Below are 20,720 nucleotides of genomic sequence, written 5' to 3'. Positions count from 1 at the left end.
ACGTGCATTTTTAGATATCGGTTCAACCTGAAACATTTCACGTCGAGGTTGATCAATCACAAAGCCTTCTGGCAGAGCCAGCAGGGAAGCCAAGCCAAAGCTTCTCATGGAAAAAAATTTGCTTTCCCCATGACTTCCAGGCTGCTTTCAGCACCAGGAATAGCATCTGGGATGCTGCCTGCTCAGGGGCGAGGCTGCGTTTTTGGAGACGGGCGCTCTGGAAGCCATGTTAGACCTGGAGCTCCAAATTTAGACTGGGAGAAGAGATGCTTCTAGAAGGTCAAACGTGGCAAAGCCACCCGGGGGGGCAAGGATCCCATCGGAACAAGCCTGGGAGCCTCACATCCCACCCGGGGGGGCTCCCCCTGTGTGCCCCCCACGTACCCAGCCACAGGGCCCCGTCCGTGTCCAGCTGCGTGGCGCCGAGCGGAGAGGAGCCAGCGACGGGGGCTTCATTGCCAACTTGCAGGGACCCTTCTCTCTGCACCCTGCTCCGGCGGGGAGGGAAGGAGAGACACAAATTAACCACCCCGCAGGCAAAAAATTACCCCTAGAAAATAAAATACCCGTGGGCTTTCTGCAAGATCCACCACCACCCTGGAGCAAATCTCCGTGGGCTGCTGCACCCCAACTGGATGCTCCGGCACACCCCGGCTACCCCACAGCCTCCCCAAAACCCCCCCAAATCCTCCTCCAAGGAGCAGAAATCCCCCCCGAAGGGCACAAATCCACTCCCCAGGAGCAGAAATCCCCGGCACGCCAACCACGCCAGCCAGCCACCACTCCCCTTGCCACCCGAGCGCGGGGCCGAGCAGCGTGCCGGCGCCTCCGCCAACCCGAAGAGAAGGCACGAACCCCTCCGCACCTCCCCGAGCCCGTCCCGTTGGCACTTCCCAGAATTTCGGGCAGGCGTGTCGCAGCACGCGCCCCATTGCCCACATGCCTCTCCTCTATTCTTATCCCAGGAGAGCGCTGACCCCCGGGGACCCCCGGGAGCGGGGCCAGAGCCGTGACTCAGGCTCTCGACCCTAAATCACCGCTGGCCCGTCCCGGAGCCACCCGCGGTGGCCCTGCCAACCCTTCCCACCTGGAGGCTTTGATGTGGACCCAACGGTTGGTGTTGACGGGGACCGTGGAGCGTAGGACGACGGGCTTGGAGCCCAGGTCGTAGGTCATCTGCACGAAGCCGTCGACGATGGCGAGGGCGATGTAGTCGGAGCGCTCCAGCCCCTTCCCGCTCCACAGGATCAGGCCCTGCGTGGCCTCCGTTTTGATGCTCAGCTCGAAGCGGTTGGACTGCAGGGCCTTCTCGCTGCGCCGGGAGGTGGGAGGACAGGGAGAAGGGTTAAAACACGGCCGCCAAAAGCACGAGCCTGTGGGGTCTAAGAGAGGGTCCACTGGAGGTCCCCAACCCAGCTCCCACCCATAAAATTGGTGCCAGAGACGGATGGGGGCAACCTGGGCTCTGCCCTCCTGAGCCTGAAGGCACTAGGGATGCAAAGACCAGGGCAGGAGCTGCCCAGTTCCCTTGAGAATGACTTATTTTTTCCCAAAAAAATCCAAATTGAATGCCCCCATTTTGCCCTCCGTGGAGGCACCGAGCCCTGCAAGCTGCGGCACCCCAGGCTGGCTTGACCAAAACCCAACGGGAACCCAAGGGGGTGGAGAACGTCCAGAGGCAGCAAAACCTTCCCCCTCCTGGACACAGCACCTTTCTCCAAGGGAGGAATGAAGGACAGGATTTTCCCCACACTGGCCTCCCCGTTTTTGCTCAATCCCTTCTGGAACGGGCCAAAAAAAGGCTTTTGGCCACCGGCTACGTGGTCATATGGAGTTGTCATCCGCCACGCCGCCGACACGTGCACACGGACAGGACAACACAGACAACACGGGGGGCTTTTTATTCCCAAGGGACACTGCTGGACAAGGGCACCACGTGCCCCAGCCTCCCCCTCACCCATTTTTGCCTTTCTATGTCTCCCCCAGGAGCAAGAGCCAGAGCCGGAGCTGCTGCTCCTCTGCTGGAACTCCCTGCGCGTTCGCCCTCATCGTGTTCGGAGCCGGATCCCTTAGGGATAAAAAGCCCGGAGCAGGGACACACGGAGCAGGCACGGACACACAGACACGCAGGGTGACAGCGGAGCACGGGGAACGAGCTGGAAGCCTGGCACGGACTCACCTGGGCTCGGCGGGGTAGTCCTGGTCGGGACTTAAGATGCGGGAAGAAAGGGGAGCGTGCCATAAGCGCAGGGCGGCGCGGGGACCCTGCCCTCCCACCCAGCACCCACCAGCAGGGAGCCCGGACCCTCACGGTCCTCGGGGCTGAGCTTTTAGGCAGCCGGGGGGGTTGCAAGTCGCTGCTTTAGCTGGGGTGGGCACTGGCATGTCACCAAGCAAATGCCCCCTTGGGTCGCCCAGCTCGCCCGCGCTGCGCCGCTGGGGTGCGCGGATAGGGATGGGGAAAAGCGGTGCTGGGGAAGGGACCCCTTGGTCCTGAGCGACCAGCACCCCAAAAATGCAGCCCCCCAGCTGGCTCTTGGGGCCGGCAGCGGTCACGTAAGGCTGCTGTGAGTCAGTGCGTGGAGAAGGGGAAACCCAGAGCCACAGCTGTGCTGCTGGCACTGCCTGCGGGCGTTTGGGGCTCCCGCGCCGCAGCCAGCTCCAGCCATCCGTGGGGATAAAAATGGGTGTTGGAGACAAAATGTACGGGCATGTCGCGGCCGGCAGCGCCCCGGGAAGCAACTGGAGCCTTAATCCTGCCCCAGGCACTCCCGCTGGCTGGCCCCGGGGAGAAGGGATAGCTTTTTATGGGCAGCCCAAGGAGCCCTTCAGGGCCCCAGCTGCCAAAATCCCGGCTGAGGGACCCGGAGAGAAGCTCTGAGCTCCCTTTGCAGGACGAGGCATGCACGGCCGAAACGGGCACAGGCTGGCTCAGGTGGGGAGCAGCTGGGAAGGGCGACCTTCCCCATGGGGGCAGGATGCAAAGGCAGCAGCTTTCTGCTGGGCTGCAGGCTCGTGGCTCCTCGGTGCTGCCCCTCTAAGCCCCCCTCTGCCTGCCCGAGCCCTCCTGCTGCCCCCCGTGCTGTGCTGCACATCACCTGGAGCGCTCATCCAGGCTCGGGAAGGTTTTCCCAGCACGGCCAGGCTGGACGCATCCATTTTATGATAATATAAAATATCCATAATGATCAAAACTCATGCTGGGGAGCCAAGGCAGGCCTAGCCCCGCTCGCTTCCCTCTCCAACGCTTTGCTGCTGATGGGAGAGGTTCCCCCTGGGACCTTCCCTCCTCTGTCCTCGCCCATCTGAAGGCTGAATTGCAGCTGGGACAACATCTCCCCGCAGCAAAGGGGACTCACACAGCTCCCACAGCCCCCTGAGAGCCAGCAGAGCTGCGAGGTCCTTGCCCCAAAGCGGGGATCCCACCCACGGGCAGCCCCCGGTGGGTGCCCCCCTGCCTGCCCCATGGATGGGCTGGGGTCAGGGTGCTGGTGGGGTTGGTCCGGGGAGGGGGCGCGGGCTGTACTTACGCAGGGATCTCATTTGTCAGGTGGCTTGGAAATGAAAGAGACAGGGACACTGAGAAGAGACAGACAGACAGACAGACAGACAGAGCGACAGGCGGGACGCAGATGCTGTCCTTGGGGAGCGGGGAGGGGCGCAGGGGCGAGGGAGGGAGCGCAGCCCCCCCTTACTCAGCACCGTGGGGCTGGGAATCACCACGTCCAGCCTCGTCCCACCCCAAAACAGAGCGTGCCCCCCAAAAAGAGGGGGAGCACCCAGCTCCGACGTTGGCCAGGCGCTGCGCTGCCATCGGGGCAGCTTTTTACCAGCTGGAACTTTGGGGGGTCCCAGCCCCGGTTTGGCTCGCCCCGAATTTGGGCGCTGCTTTTTGGGCATCCTTCAGCCCCGTGGTTGCTCCTGCCCAAACCCTGATTCCTCCTGCTGGCCGTGGCTGGGCTCAGCGTTACCTCCTGGTCACGGCGTTGTGGTACTCCATGTACGTCCTGCCATCAAACGCGATGGCCTCGGCGTCTCCAGCTGCCTTCTCGATGATCACTGGAGGGGGAAAAACGGGGAGATGTCATGGAACAGAGCATGGCCAGGCCAGGAGAACCTCCCTTTATCCCCATCTGCCGTCCCCGGGGACATGCCAGCACCGAGCCAGCCCCTGGAGAGGTTTTACTGGGGCTTTAGGGCTGGTGAACTGGGAGCAGGTTCCTGTTTTTGCAGCCAGCCGACCTGAAACCTGCAGCTTTGGTGGCTTCCTGGCTAAAATCGGGGAGGAACCTGGTGGCTTGGTGGTGGGCACGGCTTGGGGAGGGAAGGGAAAAGGGACCCTGAGGCCAGGAGCCATCAGCTCCTGCCTAACACCAATCTCTGCGCACGGAGCAGGAGCTGGGGTTGGCACCCTGCTGCCAGCACCCCCCAGGGCCACGCTGGAGCTTTGGGGTCGTGGGGAGGGGGTCCCAGCCCCTCCGGCCTCACCTTTCTCGCAGTGAGCCCCGGAGAAGCCCCTCTGGCAGGCACACTCGTAGCTCTCCAGCCGGGGGCTGCAGCTGCCCCCGTTTTGGCAGGGGTTGGGCTTCTGGGTGCAGGGGTGGGCTCGGAAGGGGGAGATCTCCATGGCGCTGCGGATGTTGGGCTCCTTCAGCACGGGCACCCCTTTGATGGAGATCTGCCAGGGGGAAGCACAGGGTCAGCCCTCGCCCCCACGACCCCCACGGCACGTCCCTGCCCCTCCTCCTGCCGTTCCCAGCCCGTTGTGCCCCCCGGGACCGGCAAATCCCCCATGCGGACGGCACCCCCAGCACCCAGACGCCCTCCCCAAGCTGCCCGGCGGGGCCCTACCCTCTGCACGGCTCCGCTGAAGCCCGAGGAGATGGCGGCTGCTCGAGCCAGCTTGCTGAAATCGGGGGCTCCCCCCACGTAGAACGGCTCCTTCAGGTTCAGGACGGTGTGGGGCACCTGGCGAGGAGACACGGCGAGGCGGGAGGAGACGTGAGGCCTCGCTACGGCACCAGCCTCCTCCCTCCAGGGTGCATCCCCAGGCACATCAGGCCGGGGCACCGAAGCCACCTCCAAAGCCCCTGGGCTCTCAGGGGGCAGCCCCTGCCCCATCCCAGTTGGCCACTGGTAGCCACTGGCCACCAAAAGGCCACCAAGGACCACGGGGAGAAGGCGAGCGCTGCGCATTTGGCACCAGGGGAGGCTGAAAGGGGCTGAGGAGCTCCAAAAAAACACCAGCTGCGAGGTCTCGCCTGGCAGCAGGAGAGCCAGGGAAGGATTTTCCTGCGAATTTAATTTGGGGAGATGATGCTCCAACGCTCTCGGGCGTGGAGGGCTTGGGATTTGTGTGACAGGCAAAGAAATATTGCTCCTGTCTCACCGGGGCGGCTGCTGGAACCCGAACTCGTAGCAAAGGGATCCAGCGGGGATTCACCTGCGTGCTGCAGGTCCCCTGCAGCGAACGGCTGGGATTTGGGGACAGAGATCCCCGGGTTTGGGGACAGAGATCCCCAGATTTGGGGACAGAGACCCTGCGGCCCCACAGCAGGAGCCGTGTCCCCTCCTGTGCGCCCCGGAAGGGTCCGGGGGATGCGGTGACGTGAGTCTCTAGCTAATGCTTCGTGGAGTTAACACGAACATGACTGGATTAATTGAGATGCTTCCGAAATAACGACAACGAAATGCGACGACTGGCTGGAGATGGATGGAGGGAGAGGGAACGGGTGTCGCTAAGCTACGGGGGTCCTAAAAATGCGTGGGGCGAGGGGAAGGGAGCAAGGGGTAGAGGTCTGGATGGAAAACAGAAAGAGAGCGACGTGCCGATGGCAGATGGGATGGAGGTGGCGGGTGATACTTATCTGTACCTTACGGGATTTCTGGGATCCAGACAGCAGGGGAGGGAAAAATACAAATCAGAGGGAGAGAAAGAGAAAGAGAGAGAAACGGGAGGTCAGTGGGTAACGTAACGTGCAGGGCTGCCGCCGGCGGGGGGCACGAGGCACGGGGGCAGCGGGTGGCCGGGGCCGGCATCCCCAGGGCCACGGCTTGGGCACGGACAGGAGCAGGGAGGGGACAGGGCACGGCGAGAGGCAGGAGGCGAGCTGCTGGTTTGGGGAACAGAGCAGGGAAGGAGGGATTTGGCAGCAGGAGAGTGGTCGGGTTTTAGCTGCTGGGTGACTTCTTCCTGCGTGCGCGCAAAGGGCTCCGAGAGTTGTGCAAAAGGGCTCCAAGAATTGTGCAAAAAGGGGCTCTGAGAGTCACAAAAATGGGCTGAGCGTCATGGAAAAGGGCCCAAAGAGTCATGAAAAGGGGCTCCAAGAGCCAGGGTGGCCACGTCCCCTGCAAAGCTCTGCGTGGAGGAGGGACAAGGAGGGACGAGGCGCTGGGAGGGCGCACGGCTGCTGTGCCGCAGCATCCTCCTCCCCCAGGTCCCCAAATCCTCCCTCCTCGCACTCCTCCTCCACCCTTTTCACACCTCCGGGGATGAAAGCCCATGGCTCTGAGAGCTCCCCCCGCCCCATGGACGTACCGGTGACTCTCCCATCACCCGCTCGCCGTTGTTGATCCTCATCACCCCCTTGCGCCCGTTCCTCTCCAACAAAACGCTAATCCAGGTGTTGAGGGGAACTGGCTCCTTGCTCCTGGCGGGGAGAAGGGAGGAGAAAAAGTGGGTGAGAGCCCTGCCGGGATGGGCACAGCCCCTGGGGCCAGTGCTGGCCAACGGGAAGCCCCCCCTGGCCCTTTCCCTGCCCCCAGCCCCCGTTACCTGAGCACGGCCGCCCCTTTGCCCAGGTCGTATCTGTACTCCAGGTAGCCATCGTGTAAGGCCAGGGACACAAAGTCCCCCTTGCCATCGGTCTTCTGCCCGTTGTAGAAGATCATTCCGCTGGGGCTCTTGGCCAGGAACACCACTTCCATGGACATTTTGTCCCTGGGGGCAGAAGGATGAGGGATACCCTCCGAACCAGCCACCCACGCGCTCCTTTCCTCCACCCCAGAGCCGTCTGCCACCCGTCCGAGCCCTGGCACAGAGGGGGTGCCTCTGCCACCTTCAGGATGGCAGCCAGCCGTGCCGGCTCCTCCAGCCCCCCATGCCTCTGGTGAGATTTGGGGTCCTGAGGCCAAAACCCCGCTGGTTTCAGCGCCGGTGCCGCGTGGCCGAGCACTTACTGCAGGTCGGGAACGAAGCTCTGCAGCCCGCTCAGCTCCAGGTAGGAGAAGCCGTTGAACTCCGGGAGGAAGGGCATGCTGAGGTCCTGCTCCGTCACTGGGCACCGAGCGGGGAAAAACGGTGAGGAAGAGGAGGCCGAGCAGCCCCAGGCAGCAAGCGCAGGCTCCCGGCCACGTGGGGATGGGGAAATCAAAGCCCCAACCCCGCCGTCCCCGGCTCACCTCGCTCGCAGAAGTCCCCTTCGCGCCCCATGGGGCAGGCGCACATGAATCCCCCCTCGGGCAGCACCAGGCAGGTGGCGGAGACGTGGCACGGCGTCGGCTCGCACGGGTTCCTCTCGTCGGCACACGTGGGACCTGCGGCACGAGGGGTCACGTCGGCACCCCCAACGGCCGGCGGGTACCAGACGGGCAGAGACACCCCAAATTTTGGGGCGGGTGCAGGATGGGAGGGCTCCTGGAGGCCCTGAGAATCTTTTTGTCGCACCCCAGGTTGGGTTCACACGGCGCCAGAAGCCCCCCGCGGTTGACCCCACAAAAGGGGGAGGTGTATGGCCCTCGCCACAGGGCACTGAGCTGCCCTAAAATACCAGGGAGGATTTTTGGGGACAGATCCTGACCCTTATCTCATCAATGTCTGGATAGCTTTGTGCCCAAAACTGATTCCATCTCCATTGGACACCACTTTATCCTACAAATCTGGCAATCACTGCCAAGACTTCACCGCACCCTCCTCCTCCCCGTGACCCCAAAACCTCTGCGACCCCTCAGGACCCCCCATCAACCTCCCCCTCACCCCCTGTACCCGTGTAGGCGTGCAGACACTCGCAGTGGAACATCTCGGCCTCCTTGACGTGGCAGATGCCGCCGTGGTGGCAGGGGTTGGGGTGGCAGGGGTCGTTGCCGCACTCGCCCACCCCGCTGCCATACAGCACGTCGCTGCCCTTCTCCCGCAGGTCATAGAGCTGGTTGTTCACATCCAGGAGGCGGATGCAACCCTTCAAGCCCCCCGTGGCCGCCGTGCGCTCCGCCACCCTGAGGGGGACAGAGGGCACGGTGGGCTGGGGCTTTGGGGGAAAAGACGGGGGGGACCCCACATGCGGTCCGGTGATGCTTTCAGGGGAATCAGTGGAAAAACCCCTCTTGGAGGACGCTGATCCCCGTTAGGGATGCTGCAGGATATTAGGGATGCTGCGCCCAAATAGGGATGCTGCACCCTACACCAGGGATGCTGTACCCCCCTAGTGATGCTGCACCCCACCACGGATATTCCACCCCCCCACGATGCTCCCCGGGGATCCCCCCCACCCCACATCCATCCCCCTGCTCACGCAGCCATCTGATCCTCGGGCGCTCCCCCGATGAAGAGGTCGGTGTCGAGGTTGAGGCCGTCGGTGCCCGGGGGGCTCTCCCCGCCGACGTGGGGCTCGCCGTCCACGGCCAGCACGCCGCTGCGCCGGTTGCGGTTCACCACCAGCTGGTGCCACTTGCCGGGCTCCACGCGCACCTTGCTGGTCACCACCCCGGTGCCGGAGCCGGTGTTAAACCTGGAGGGGATGGGGAAGCTCGTGGTCGAAGCCCGGAGGCGTTGGGAGCACCCAGCCTCCTCCCCAAAAATCTGCCAGAATCCTCTCTGGGTTTTGGGGGCTCCAGAGCTCTTCCCTCCACCTCACCTCGCTTTGAATCCGTGCCTTTTGGGAACTGGAAATGTAATTGCAGCTTGGATTCCTGGGGCTTTTCTTCTCCCCCCTCCCTTTTTTTTTTTTTCTTTTTCCCTGAATTTCTTCTCCCGGTGCCAGAAGGGTGCCAAAAAAAGAGCTCTCGCTTGCCCAGAAGCCACCCTCCCACGCCTCTCAGCTTTTCAACGTTCAAACCGAAACAAGCAAGTTAATCCTCTTGGAAACCGCCAGAATCCCCTTCAATATTCCTAACACACCAGGAAAAATACAGAAAACATTCATCCTCTTAACCATTTAATGCTCCCCTCCCTCAACCTGGCAGCCTGTGCCACGGGGACGGGGGACGAGGGCACGCACCGGAGCTCCACGAAGCCTCCGACCAGCGCCAGGGAGATGAAATCCTTGCCGCGGCTCTGCCCGTTGTAGAGCAGCAGCCCGCTGAGCTCCACGGCCCTGAACTCGACGGCGATGCGCACGGTGTGGTACGCCTTCATCGTCTTGAAGGCCAGGTAGGACTTGCCCCCGAAGCTGGGGATGAAGTAGCGGATCGCTGCCGGGGGTGAAGCAGAGGATGGAAATGAGGATGGAGAGGGGATAAAGCCTCCCAGACAGCGCGGCTGGTGGCCCCCAACTCCTCTCGTGATGGCAAGCCCCCAAAAAGATCGCTCCCAGGCTTTAGGGATCCATGGGGCCGCCTCCAAAATATTCAAATTTTAATATTAAAATTAACAAGACCGGCACGGAGCTCAGCATCCCCGTGCTTAGAGGGGGCTGTGATGGCACAGCCAGAGAGAAATCTCTGTGCCCAAGCAGCCAGCGCAGGCTGCAGCAGCCTCCCTGCACCAGCCCCAAAAGTTTCCTGGGGAGATCGTGCCAGAAAACAGGCTGCACTTTCCCAGCTGGATCCCCTCTGCATCCTACGAGCCCAAACTTTGCAACAAAAAGCCCGAGGAGAATCCCTTCCCTGTGCTTTTTTAGGGGGCACCTCGCCGTCCCCGCTTCGCTCCCTCCCCACCCCACGGCCACGCACCCGCTGCCGCCACCCGTAGGGCTGCCCTGCCGGAAAAATTAAAGCTCCTGTTGCCCGTTTCTCCTACTTTTCACCTACGTTTCTCACAGACGGCCCCCCCTTTGCCTGCCGGGCAGCTGCAGGTGAAATCCTGCCCGTCGTCCTCGCAGGTGCCCCCGTGCAGGCAGGGGTGGGAGTCGCAGGGGCGCGGGGGCTTCTTGGTGCCGGGGGGCTTGCGGCGGGGGGCGGCGGGCAGCGTGGAGCTGGGTCTCCGGGTGCTCAGGGGGCCGGGCAGCTTGGTGCTGGTTCGAACCGCGGTGTCCTGGCGCAAACCCTGTGCCGTGGTGGCCGCCGAGGCCGTGGTGTACCTGCGGGTGGTGGCCGGGGCCATGGTGGTGGCCGTGGTGGTGGTGACGGTGGTGGTGAAGAGCCTGGGGATCCAGTCTGGAAGGCAGCAAAGAGCAGGGAGGGGTTGGGGCTTTGCAAAATGCTCCGGAGAAAGGGGGAAAGGAGGTTGGGGTTGGGGTAAGGAGGGAGAGGGGAGGCTGCTTGGAGGCTCTGCTGGTTGTGGTGTGTGCCAAAAGGAGGGGAGCCCCCATCCTCTGCCCTACAGACCCCGCAGCGAGGCTGGGCTCTGCCCCGGGGGGTCCCCGCTGTGCCCAACCCATGGGCTCACCAAAATCCATGAATTTGACGTGCTCCTGCTGGGGCCTCTTCACCAGGATGGTTTTCTTCTTGGAAGCTCGGATCTGCTTCAGCAGGGCCGCCTGGACGTCCGCCGCCGTGTAGGACGTGGCTGCTCCCGGCCAGGAGGAGAAAAGAGGAGGATGAGGGTGAGGATGTGAGCATTTCCCTTTGTGCCCTCTCTGTGATGTGCCTGAATCATTCCTTGCCCCCCAAAAAATGCTTCCAGCCTTCCAGGCACAGCCCCTCCAGGCACCTCTTGGTTTTGCTGGACACATGGCACGCCCCTGGCTCATTTTTACAGGGCTTTTTGGTGCTCGTGCTGGTTTTGGAGGCTGGCAGCATCCCTGGGGGTGATGCCCCATCCCAGGCTGATGGGGAAACATTGTCGGGAAGGGTCTCACCTGGGTCAAAGTGGGCCTCCACGATGACACGGACAGCGCTGCTCTGCCCCAGGTCCCGCACGCGGATGCTCTTGAAATCCTTCTTGATGTCGGAGCTGCGGAACAGCTCATCCAGCTGCCGGAGGGGAGAGGAGGGAGGAGAGACAGACTGAGCAGTGGGCACGGGCTCGGGTTCCTTCAGCAAAACATTTGGGGTCTCTGCCCCGCCGGGGTTGCATTTAAACCATTGCGAGGAGAAATTTGGGATGGCACCGGCACCCATCACAGGTGGGGGCCACCACTGCCTTCCCCTGGCCTTGGAGGGGGAAGGGGATGAACCGGGGACCGAAGCCTTTTGGGAACAAGTTTGGGTCCTTGGATAAAAGCCACTTGTTGTGTTGGGAAATGTTCATTTTGTGACAGAACCGAACGAACCGCGTGGTCCGTGCGCCAGGCGCACATCTGCCCGTATGGCTGCGCCTGCCAGCTTCCAGCGCAGCTTGGGAGCAGCTCTAAAAATGGAAATCTCCTCGCAGAGATGCTCATTATTTACTGAGCCATGCTAAAAGCTACGCTGTGATGCTGTTACCCCACCCAGGGCTTCTTTGGTGTGCCCAGACACACACAGGGCTCCGAGCCCCTTGCTCCAGGCGCTGGAGATGCAGGGGGCTGCTCTATAAAGGTAGGAAACTGGAATTTTTTTTTTTTTAACCCCAAACTGCGCAGCTGAACCAGAAGGGCAAAGGTTCTTTGGACGTGGTTTTGCCTGCAGGTTTTTCTTGGAGTTACAGAAGCTTTGGGAAAATCCAGGGCGTTAGGCAGAACCTCTTTTTGGGCAGCCCCACCACCGAGATCAAGCTGAAAAAGGAGCAGCTCGGCCCCAGCATGTGATGAAGGATGCGACCCATCGACACGGCACGTGGAAGAGCCTCGAATGCACGTAGGGTAGGAATAAAATTCACCGAGGGTACCTGCTGGGCACAAGCGGGCTGTGCCCCAGCTCCTTACACTCTTAAGCGCACGCCCCGGAGAGGAGCCGTGCTCGCCCCCAGCCTCCACAGGCCAAATTCAATTAAAAAAATAAAACTAGAAGAACGTGGGGCGGTGCTCCTCTGAGAGCAAAGAGGTTTTTGTGCTCTCAGGTGATGGAAAGCAACGGCGAAGTCGCTGAGCATGGAGAGGAGAAACGGGGGACCCAGGGGTGATGCTGGCGCACCCAGGGCGCAGCGCCCGGCCCCCGCCTTTGTGGGGTGGCTGCCCCAAATTGCAGGCTCCTTTTTTTTTTTTTTTTCCCTCTTGCCAAGCCCAAGCTCACCGCGCTCTCGATGCTCCTGGCCGTCTCCCCGAAGAGCTCCGATTTGGGGTCAGCCATCTCGGGGGTGTAGAAGAGCTCCTGGCCTTCCACCTCCTCCAGGATGAGCACTCCTTGGAAGACTTTGGTAGCTGAGGGGAGGGAGGGCAGAAAAGACAAAGCCCTTTTAGTGGGCTCGCGGGGAGGGGGCGGGCGTGGGGCTGAGAGGAGCATTTCGAGTCCCTGGGGGGGGGATTTAGGGGGATGGCAGTGCGCGGGTAGTGCCAGTGTCGGGGTTAGTCTGGATGGGTCTGGGAGAGCGCCATGGAGGATTAGTATCAGAGGGTGCTGGAGCGGATGGCAAAGACCAGGCTGGAGATGGCAGCTTTTACCATACGGTTTCCTCTGAGCTCCGGCCCGGAGAGAGCAGCAGCCCCCCTGCACCGGCTGAGTAACAAGAGAAAGACGTTAGCCAGAGCAGCACACAGGGCAACGCGGCGGGGTCGGACGCGCGCATGCAACCGCAGGGCACGGCGGGGCCAAACTGGGCCGGGAGAGGCACGGGGAGACCCCGCCAGCGGGCTGCGGGCAGCCTGGAGAGCCCCCAAAAACCTCCCCGAGGTGCGGGTGCCTTCCTGGAGGAGCTGCCTCAAGGAGATCCCTGCTGGGGGTAGGTGGATGAAGAGTTTCGGAGCTCCTTGCGCGGGGTCCAAAGGAAAAGGGGGTGCCCAAGGAGGAGCTCCAAGAGGAGACGCCTGGGAAATCGCCCCAGTGCAGCATTTTTGGGGCAAATGTTTGCACGTGGGGGGCCGATACTCTGGATGAGCACAGGTCTCCGTGTCTCCTTGCCATGGGCACTGTGAGGCCAGCACCAGTCACCAGTACCCCAGCGGCTCTCCCTCCTGCCCTGGCACTGGGCTGCTCCTGCTAAGCCCAGCTCCAGCAGGTAAAAGGGAATCCAACCGATTCCCTCATCCCCTTGCGCGCCAGGAATGCGCTAAAAAAATAATAATAATTAAAAAAAAGTGGTGGAAGTTTGAAGGCTGAGATATTCGAGGGAGAAAGAGGTCGGCTAAACGAAGAAAACCACTGAGCGCACACGTGGCTGGCCAAAGGGGACCATGGCGGGGGACATGATGCCCGCTGGCCACCATGGCTCCAGCACGTCCACGGGGACAACCCCACCGGCACCAGCTCGGGACCTGGAAGAGCTCAGCCCGATTCAAAAGCCCCACAAGGACCGACTCACCCGGACAGTTGCTTCCCTCTGTGTCGGCGGCGGCCGTCTTGCCGTCGGAGCAGCACCCGAGCGGGGTGTTGTAGCACGTTGCCCTCTCGATGGCCGGCGTGGGGGTTACCTGGCTTTCTTCCGCCTCCTCTTCCCCTGCAGGGCACGAAGGAGAACCTTAAGGACCCCAAATCCGTCAGACCACCAGGATGCTGAGCTCCTGAGAGCCAAAGTGGCCGCTCACCGGCAGAGCCGCCCCCGCTGGCCTCTTGGTCACCGCTGGTGCCCATCTCCTGGTCCCCGCTGCCCTCGGCGCTGCCCGATTCCACGTAGGCAGGCTGGGTGGTGGCCAGGAGCACCGGAGAAGTGGCCAGAGGGCGGACGGTGGTCTTGGCCACACCGTGGGTCATCCAGGGTGTGGTGGCCGGCCTGGCCGTGGTGATGCGCCTGGTTGTAGGGTGAGCTCTTGGGGTGGGCTTGGCTTCTTCCGTCAGCGGGGGGCTGCTGGCCACCTCGGTGGGCTCTGGAGCCCGGGTGCTCAGCTGCAGCGGCGGAGGAAGGATGAGTTTGTCCAAGGGCAGGGTAGGCAGCGGTGTGGGAGGCGCCGAGTGGCTCGTGTGGGTGATGGACTCTGCGAGGAGCAGCGAGAAAACGAGGTGAGGAAAGGGCAGGTTTGGGAAAAGCTATCCGTGACGCTGGGGTGCACGGTGCAAAGCAGGGGCAGGGCAGGAGGAGGCAGCCCCAAGGCTGGGAGCAGCCTCGGGGCACGGAGGTGGCCCTGTCCTGGCGCTGGGGACCGCAGGGACTCACCGTGGCACTGCCCCACGTGCTTCACCGTGATGAGCTGCCCCTGCCGGCACGCGATGGTCTGCAGCTGGCACTGGTCCCCGTAGGTGACACCATCGGAGCCACACACCTAGCAGGGCGATGGGGCAAGGCGTGAGCTGCGTCTGCTCTCTGCTAACCCCTGGACAAAATTAAACCTGTCCCCAAATTCCCTGCAGAGCAGCTCAGAGGTGCCACCAATGCCAGGGACACCCACGACTGGCACGTCCCCAAATCACGCAGAGAGGACGCTGCCTGCTCCTGCTGGGCAGGGGGAGACCTCGAAGTCCCAGGGCTGGCAGCACCAACCCAGCCACGCACCCCTGCGCCCCCAGCCCCTCGGCGATGCCCCCAACCTTGGTCATGTTGGCCTCGGAGCAGAGCGGGGACGGGCACTCGCAGTGCGCAAAGCCGTTCACCTCCACGCAGGAGGCACCGAACTCGCAGCTCATCTCCTCGCAGGATTTGGGGGCCGATGGGTCTGGGGGAGGGAGAGAAGGAGGAAAAGGGGATAAAAAGCGCGTGCCAACCTTAAAACAATAAAATAATAAAAAAAATAATCGAAGCCAAGAGGCGATGCTGGATCCAACCCCCCCTCCCTTCCCAGGGACTCGGCAGAGCAGCACCTCTGTCCCCACGTGTCCCCAGCACCTCTGTCCCCACGTGTCCCCCTGGGCCGTCCCACACCTTTCTCACAGCCGGTCATGCCCAGCTTGCTGCCGTTGGGGCACTGGTTGCACTTCATGCCGGTGATTCCCGTCTTGCAGGAGCACAGCCCCGTCATCTGCTCGCAGTCGTCGCGCACCGAGCCCACCGGGTCGCAGTTACAGGCTGGGCAGGGAGGGTGAAAAAGAAAAAAGGTTATGCTGGGGGGCCAGCAGCCGTCAGTCCTCCAAAAAAAACGAGGAGAAGGATGCGGGGAGAACCACGATGCCGGCTGTGACCCTGTGCTCACCCTCCCAAAGGCTTGGATTTAAAGGCTCCAGGTACGAGCGAACGAGGTGTGCGCTCGGGGAGCCTTGTCAGCAGCGCAGGTACAAAGCTGCCTGCATGTTTCTAGCTTTTGCTTTTTGGCATCGATCTCCAGCTCCTGAATCCTGCCGTGCTGGTGCTCCTGGGGCCGGGGAGGAAGCCAGGAGCTTGCCTGGAGCACCGAGCATCCCTACCCTACAGCGGCACCGTGTCCATCACCCAGCTCCCCGCGATTTCAGCAAGAAACGGGCAAAACCACATTTCCTGCTGAGAGTTTCTTTACAGAAACAGCCATCCCAGCATGAAGGTTCCCAATTTTAAATGGCACGATGGCCCCAGAGTGCCCAGAGCCTTGCCAACAGCAGGAGACCCAGGACGAGGGGTGCCGGCACTCACGCGTGCAGCCGCTCTTGCTGTCGGTGACGATGCCGCGGAAATTCCAGAAGCCAGGCTCGCAGCGGTCGCACTTGAGGCCCCCCACGCCCGGTTTGCAGGAGCACTGCCCCGTGGCGGGGTCGCAGGCCCCCCCGTAGGAGCCGTAGGGGTTGCACTGGCAGGTGCCTGCGAGCAAAAGGGAGGCCGTGAGGATAAATCCTTGCCAAGGAGGATGGGAGCCACCGCGGGGAGCACGGAGCCACCCGTGCTGCTGAAAGCCTCCTCCTGCTCCAGCTGCAAAGGGCAGGACCTCCAGGGAGGGCCCCACTGGCTCTGCTCTCATCTACAGCTCCTTTCACATCGACATCAAAGGGGGAGGAAGCTCTTAGGGGTTTATTATTAATTCATTGATTGGGAACTCGGCGGAGGGAAGCGATCCGAAGACGGACGGAGAGGCGCCCCCTGAATCCCCAAGGGGGAGGTGGAAAAGGGGACGTGGGACAGAGCTGGAGAGCAGCACAGGCGGGACAGAAACCGGTGGGATCCCGTATGGGTGGAAAAAGAGGTGGGAAGCTGTCCCCACGGCTGGAAGGGCAGGGGACAGCGTGGCCAGGGGCGCACGGGAGCATCACCAGGAGCCCCCAGGGCGATGCTGAAGGCGAGACGCTCCGTCTCCTCCCCGACCTGCTCCCGCTGTCTGGGCTGGCCCCTCTTGGCCCCAGGAAGAGGCAGCGGCTGAACGCTGCTGCTTTTTAAATGATCTGGCACATCAAGCAGTGCTACAGCCTCGTCAGGCAGCTACAGCCCAGGCACAGCTCGAGTCACATCTCCGCGGGGCGATGGGGTTCCCTGACAGGCAGGCGCAGCCTCAGCTGTTAACAGCTCACTAATGCCTCTTAAAACGGGCCTTCTGCTCAAGCCCCGTAATTATTTAATAAATATTAATGAAACGTTTGCCCGGTTCAGCTCCCTGCACGGTGTCACCAAGCAGTCACGGGTCCCGGGGTGAAGGGTCCCAGGGAACCTGAGCGCGCTGCCCCAGCTCAGGCAGAGCCCAGCATCGTTCGTCCTGCCCCAGCTTCCAGTAATAGGATGAAGGCACAAAAAAGGGCACGGCCTGGCCCCAGGGGCACCTTCTGCTGCGTCCAGGACAGGCTCAGCACCAGGCAAATTCTCAGCACCCTTCCTGAATTGCAGGGGGCTTAGATGGAAGGCCACCGCTAGGAGATGGCGAGGGGTGCGCGCACACCTCCGTGCGCACACGCTGCCCATGGGGCTGGGGACAAACGGAGGCTTTTTGAGCCTTTGGAAATCCCTCGCTAGCTCAGGAACGGGGAGGATCAACCTTTCTTCACTTCCCCTGGGATGGGACCCCAGGGATCCCCTCCCTGCCTTTCAGCCACCCTCCCTCAAGGGCCCCCTGTGCCCCCAAAAATGAGCGTCACTTACTTGGGCACCCCGCTGCGCCCACGCCGAGCGCCAAGGTGGTGTTGTCCGGGCAGCACCCGTAGATGGTCTGGCTGCAGTGCACCACCAGGAGGGGCGGCGGGGTGGTGGCCAGGGCTGCGGAGGAAAGCAGAGAGGCACTCGGGTTATTTTGGCTGCCTCCGGGCAGCGCAGTGCATCGAGCAGCCGGCGGCACCCCTGCAAAACCACGGGGTCCTCGCGGGGATGCTGGGGAAGGGGTGACAAAACGAGGTCCCGGCTTTGGCCAGGGGAAGGACAGGGCACAAAATAGGACCACGGGGGCACCGCTGCGGGGTCTCACCGCGGCAGGCTCCTTGGCTGGTGACGTAGAGGTCCTGGCGCTTTTCGCACCGCGTCTTCTTCAGCTCGCACTCGTTGGCGTAGGTCACGCCGTCAGAGCCACAGACCTGGCAGGACAGCGCGGGGAGCTGCTCAGGGCAGGTCCCCCAGCCATAGGATCCCCTCTCCTGTCCCGGGATGCACGTGGAGAGAGGCCACCGGGTTGGAAAGAGAGCCCCAAAAAATGCCCGGCGTGCTCACCGGGCTGCGCGGCACCGCCAGGCAGGTGAAGTCGCAGACACAGCGGTCGTCCTCTGCGTCCTCGTCCCACCAGCCCCCGTACTGCCGGCACCGCTCCTGCTCGCACTCGCTCCCGTCTCCAGAGCCCGAGCCCCCTGAGCCACACTCTGGAGCAGAAGAAATTTGGGGTGAGAAGAGGTCCCGGTCACCAGGGCAGGGCTGGGGAGGGAAAGACACCCCCTCGAAGCCCCCTCTGTCCCCATCACAGGTTTAACCTCAAAGGCACGGAGTTACAGAAGAGTTTAGTTTGGAAGGGGCCTTTGGAGATCATCTCGTCCCCCCTCAGCTCAGCAGGGAGAGTGCTGCTGCCACTGCAAACACGCAGGGCAGAGGGATGGATGGGGTCTGGGCTGGCCCTGACGGCCAGCCAGGCACAAATTCCTGGCTCGGCAGGCAAACAACATAAAAACCCTGTCCCCAGCCCCGCTGCCTCTCCGTAAGATGCTCAGAGCTCCGGCAGCAAGAATAGAGATGTTGCTGATTTCAAAGGCTTCTTTAATTAAAAGGAAAAAAATAAAAAAAAAAGGAGGGAAAAAAAAAAAAAGTGAAGCGCAAAAGCAAAAAATGAAAACCTGCCCCTTTTTATTGAGCGATCAAAGGCTGGGAGCTGGCATTACACAGGGAATTATTTAAGATCTTCTCCCAGGGGGACATCAACCTGCAGCTCCCGAAGGAGGGCCGTGATCAAACACCGTGCTCTGCCTCGCCGTCTCCCCCGAGCCCTGCCGTGCTCTGAGGATTTATTTTTTTTCTGGTGCAACGAGCTGGGGAAGCTCAGCTGGCCGGGCTGGCACTCCCAGCAGCCAGGATTTGGAGAGGTTGAAGCTCTCAGCCACTGTTAACCCCCCCCCCGGGGGGCTTGGGGGGTTTTGGGCAGCAGCAAAGCGAATCAAAGGGCTGGAGGCTTCCTTCCAGGGGGTGCTGATGTGCTTTTCCCAAAGCACCCGGAGATGGGGAAAGGATGGGGCTGAAGGAGTGGGATCGTGGCTAGCAATGGGGGATGCCACAGCACATCTCCTCCCTGCTTTTTTGGGGGGCAGGGACTCGGAAAAAGCAGCCCGGGGGTGGGTTTTCCCCAGCTACCCAAACCCAGCTGGGATGATCCCAGCGGAGAAATGGATTTGGGACCATCAGGGAGCACAAATCCCCCCCCGAGGGGGACGATGAGCATCGCAGGGTGACCTCAAGCACCCCACGAGAGGCTCCTGACACGGAACGCGTGCGGAGAGCCAACACCCCGCCACCCGAAACACCACCGCTCCCCCAAAATAAACCCAGGGAAGCAGGAAATTAAAGCAGCCACACGTCTCCGGGGGCAGGGCAGGGACCTACCGTCCTCGCAGGGTCCCATCCTGGCCACCTCGATGCTCTGCTGGCGCTGGCAGGCGGCCGCCCGCAGCTCGCAGCGGTTGCCGTAGGTGAGCCCGTCGGTGCCGCACACTTGGCCCGGGGGCTGCCCCTCGCAGCGGGGGCACACGCACTGGCCCCCCACGCACGTGCTGCCGAAGGAGCAGACGGTGCTGCCGCAGGATTCTGTGGGGACAGGGGGGCGAGGAATCCCGTTTTAATTCCCTGCTTGGGGAGGTCGGGCTCCGTCAGGCTCCCCTCCGGGATTTGGAGAGGGGCCGCGCGCTCCAGCCCCCGCAGCGCCAGGCTGGGCGGGTGGGATGGGGGCTCCAAGGCTTTAAATTCGTTAAGGAATTAGCACAGGCAGCTCGTGAGGAGGGAGGGAACAGGCAGGCAGAGAGGAATTAACCCCCAGGGACGGAGGGGAGGGGGAGCTGCCGGAATCTGTGCCACCAAACAGCCCCTCGGTGCTTCCCATTTCGGTGTCCCATATTAATGTGTTTTTAGCCCGATTTCCTCGCTCGGCTCAGCCAAAGCAGAAAGCCACCCCCGTCCCCAACCCGGGGTGTCTCTGGTGCCTCCCACGGTGCCACAAACACCCGGGGAACCTCGGGTGGCCGTGCCCGGGCACCCTGAGTAGGCAGGGAAGGGGGTGGGGGTGGGGGGGCTGCCCATCCTCTCCCCAAAACGCCACCGAAAGGAGCGAGAAGAGGGACGAAGGGGACCTTGCCAGACTCACTGCAGTCGCCTTGGGCAGCCACCAAGATGTTCTTCTGCTGCGTGCACGCCCGGACGTGGAGCTCGCACTCGCTGCCGTAGGTGTTGCCGTCCGTGCCGCAGACGGGCTGCGAGGAGGGCACGCACTCGGTGGGGCACACGCACCTCCCCGTCTCCGCCTCGCAGATGGCCCCGAACTGGCACTTGCCACAGCGGTCTGCAGGGGCGAGGAGCATAAAAAAAAAAAAATAAAAATAAAAATAAAAGCAGGTTAGAGCAGCGGGGAGGGCGTCGCTCTCTAACCAAGCTCTGCACTGGAATAAAATCCCCGCCACAGCCCCCTCGCCTGCGCCGGTCCTCGCTGGGCCAGGAGGTGAGGCTGGGGGGGTCAGAGGGAGGAGAACTGCTGGAAAAAGCCGTCAGGGCCAGGAGGAATCGTGATGAAATGTCCCCGGTGCTGGGAGTTGTTATGGCTAAATGAGAGGGCGCGGGGCCGAGCGCAATTAGCGGGTTGATAAATTAGCGGTGGCCGAGGGGCGTGGGGCGCAGGCTCCTGGGGACAGGGGAGGGAGGACTTGAACACGAGAAGCCAGCACGGGGAGAGGTTTTTATTGCAAGCCCCGAAGCCAATTTGCTTCCCAAAACAGGGTGCGGGTGCTCCCCAGGGGCACCGCTGCCTCCCTGCCCGGCACCCTGCGGTGGCCGCGCTCCTGGGGATGTGACACGAAGGTGACACCGCCGCCTGCTGCAGCCACGCAGGGAGATCCAGAGGCTGGTTTCATGCAGGGAAGGGAACAGCCCCAACCCGGGACCAGGCTGGGCTCCAAAATCCACCACAGGCTCCCCGCGTGCGGGTCTGAGATCCTGCAGATCCCTCCGGGTGAGCTCGCTGCATCCCAAACCACCCGGCAGCATCCTCCGGGGGCGAGGACACGCACCGATGCCACCCTCCCCTCCTTTCCCCATGCACCCGCAGCACAAAAGC

The 20,720-nt window shown here is 62.4% G+C and overlaps 1 protein-coding gene across 4 annotated transcripts in view; it reads right to left on the bottom strand.

The window, feature by feature from the left end:
- Positions 1–20,720, bottom strand: part of AGRN (agrin) — a 73,851-nt gene that overhangs the window by 3,430 nt on the left and 49,701 nt on the right. For all 4 annotated transcript variants that reach the window (XM_038166566.2, XM_038166570.2, XM_072026735.1 and 1 more), the window contains 27 exons: positions 19,758–19,952; positions 19,004–19,204; positions 17,633–17,778; positions 17,394–17,499; positions 17,075–17,188; positions 15,647–15,811; positions 14,966–15,109; positions 14,635–14,759; positions 14,264–14,369; positions 13,698–14,084; positions 13,475–13,609; positions 12,250–12,377; positions 10,956–11,070; positions 10,544–10,663; positions 9,967–10,311; positions 9,216–9,408; positions 8,511–8,726; positions 7,985–8,214; positions 7,402–7,536; positions 7,180–7,276; positions 6,776–6,940; positions 6,539–6,650; positions 4,852–4,968; positions 4,489–4,678; positions 3,972–4,059; positions 1,088–1,312; positions 385–488 (listed from right to left, as the gene is read on the bottom strand). In XM_038166566.2, coding sequence (XP_038022494.2) covers positions 385–488; positions 1,088–1,312; positions 3,972–4,059; positions 4,489–4,678; positions 4,852–4,968; positions 6,539–6,650; positions 6,776–6,940; positions 7,180–7,276; positions 7,402–7,536; positions 7,985–8,214; positions 8,511–8,726; positions 9,216–9,408; positions 9,967–10,311; positions 10,544–10,663; positions 10,956–11,070; positions 12,250–12,377; positions 13,475–13,609; positions 13,698–14,084; positions 14,264–14,369; positions 14,635–14,759; positions 14,966–15,109; positions 15,647–15,811; positions 17,075–17,188; positions 17,394–17,499; positions 17,633–17,778; positions 19,004–19,204; positions 19,758–19,952 — 4,404 coding nt within the window. The remainder of the gene's footprint in view (positions 1–384; positions 489–1,087; positions 1,313–3,971; positions 4,060–4,488; positions 4,679–4,851; positions 4,969–6,538; positions 6,651–6,775; positions 6,941–7,179; positions 7,277–7,401; positions 7,537–7,984; positions 8,215–8,510; positions 8,727–9,215; positions 9,409–9,966; positions 10,312–10,543; positions 10,664–10,955; positions 11,071–12,249; positions 12,378–13,474; positions 13,610–13,697; positions 14,085–14,263; positions 14,370–14,634; positions 14,760–14,965; positions 15,110–15,646; positions 15,812–17,074; positions 17,189–17,393; positions 17,500–17,632; positions 17,779–19,003; positions 19,205–19,757; positions 19,953–20,720) is intronic.

Source organism: Anas platyrhynchos, chromosome 22 (assembly GCF_047663525.1).
Source record: "Anas platyrhynchos isolate ZD024472 breed Pekin duck chromosome 22, IASCAAS_PekinDuck_T2T, whole genome shotgun sequence".
In the NCBI taxonomy this organism is placed as follows: Eukaryota; Metazoa; Chordata; class Aves; order Anseriformes; family Anatidae; genus Anas; species Anas platyrhynchos.
Note: the sequence above shows the minus strand (reverse complement) of the source record. Positions and strands in the feature narration are given on the sequence as shown.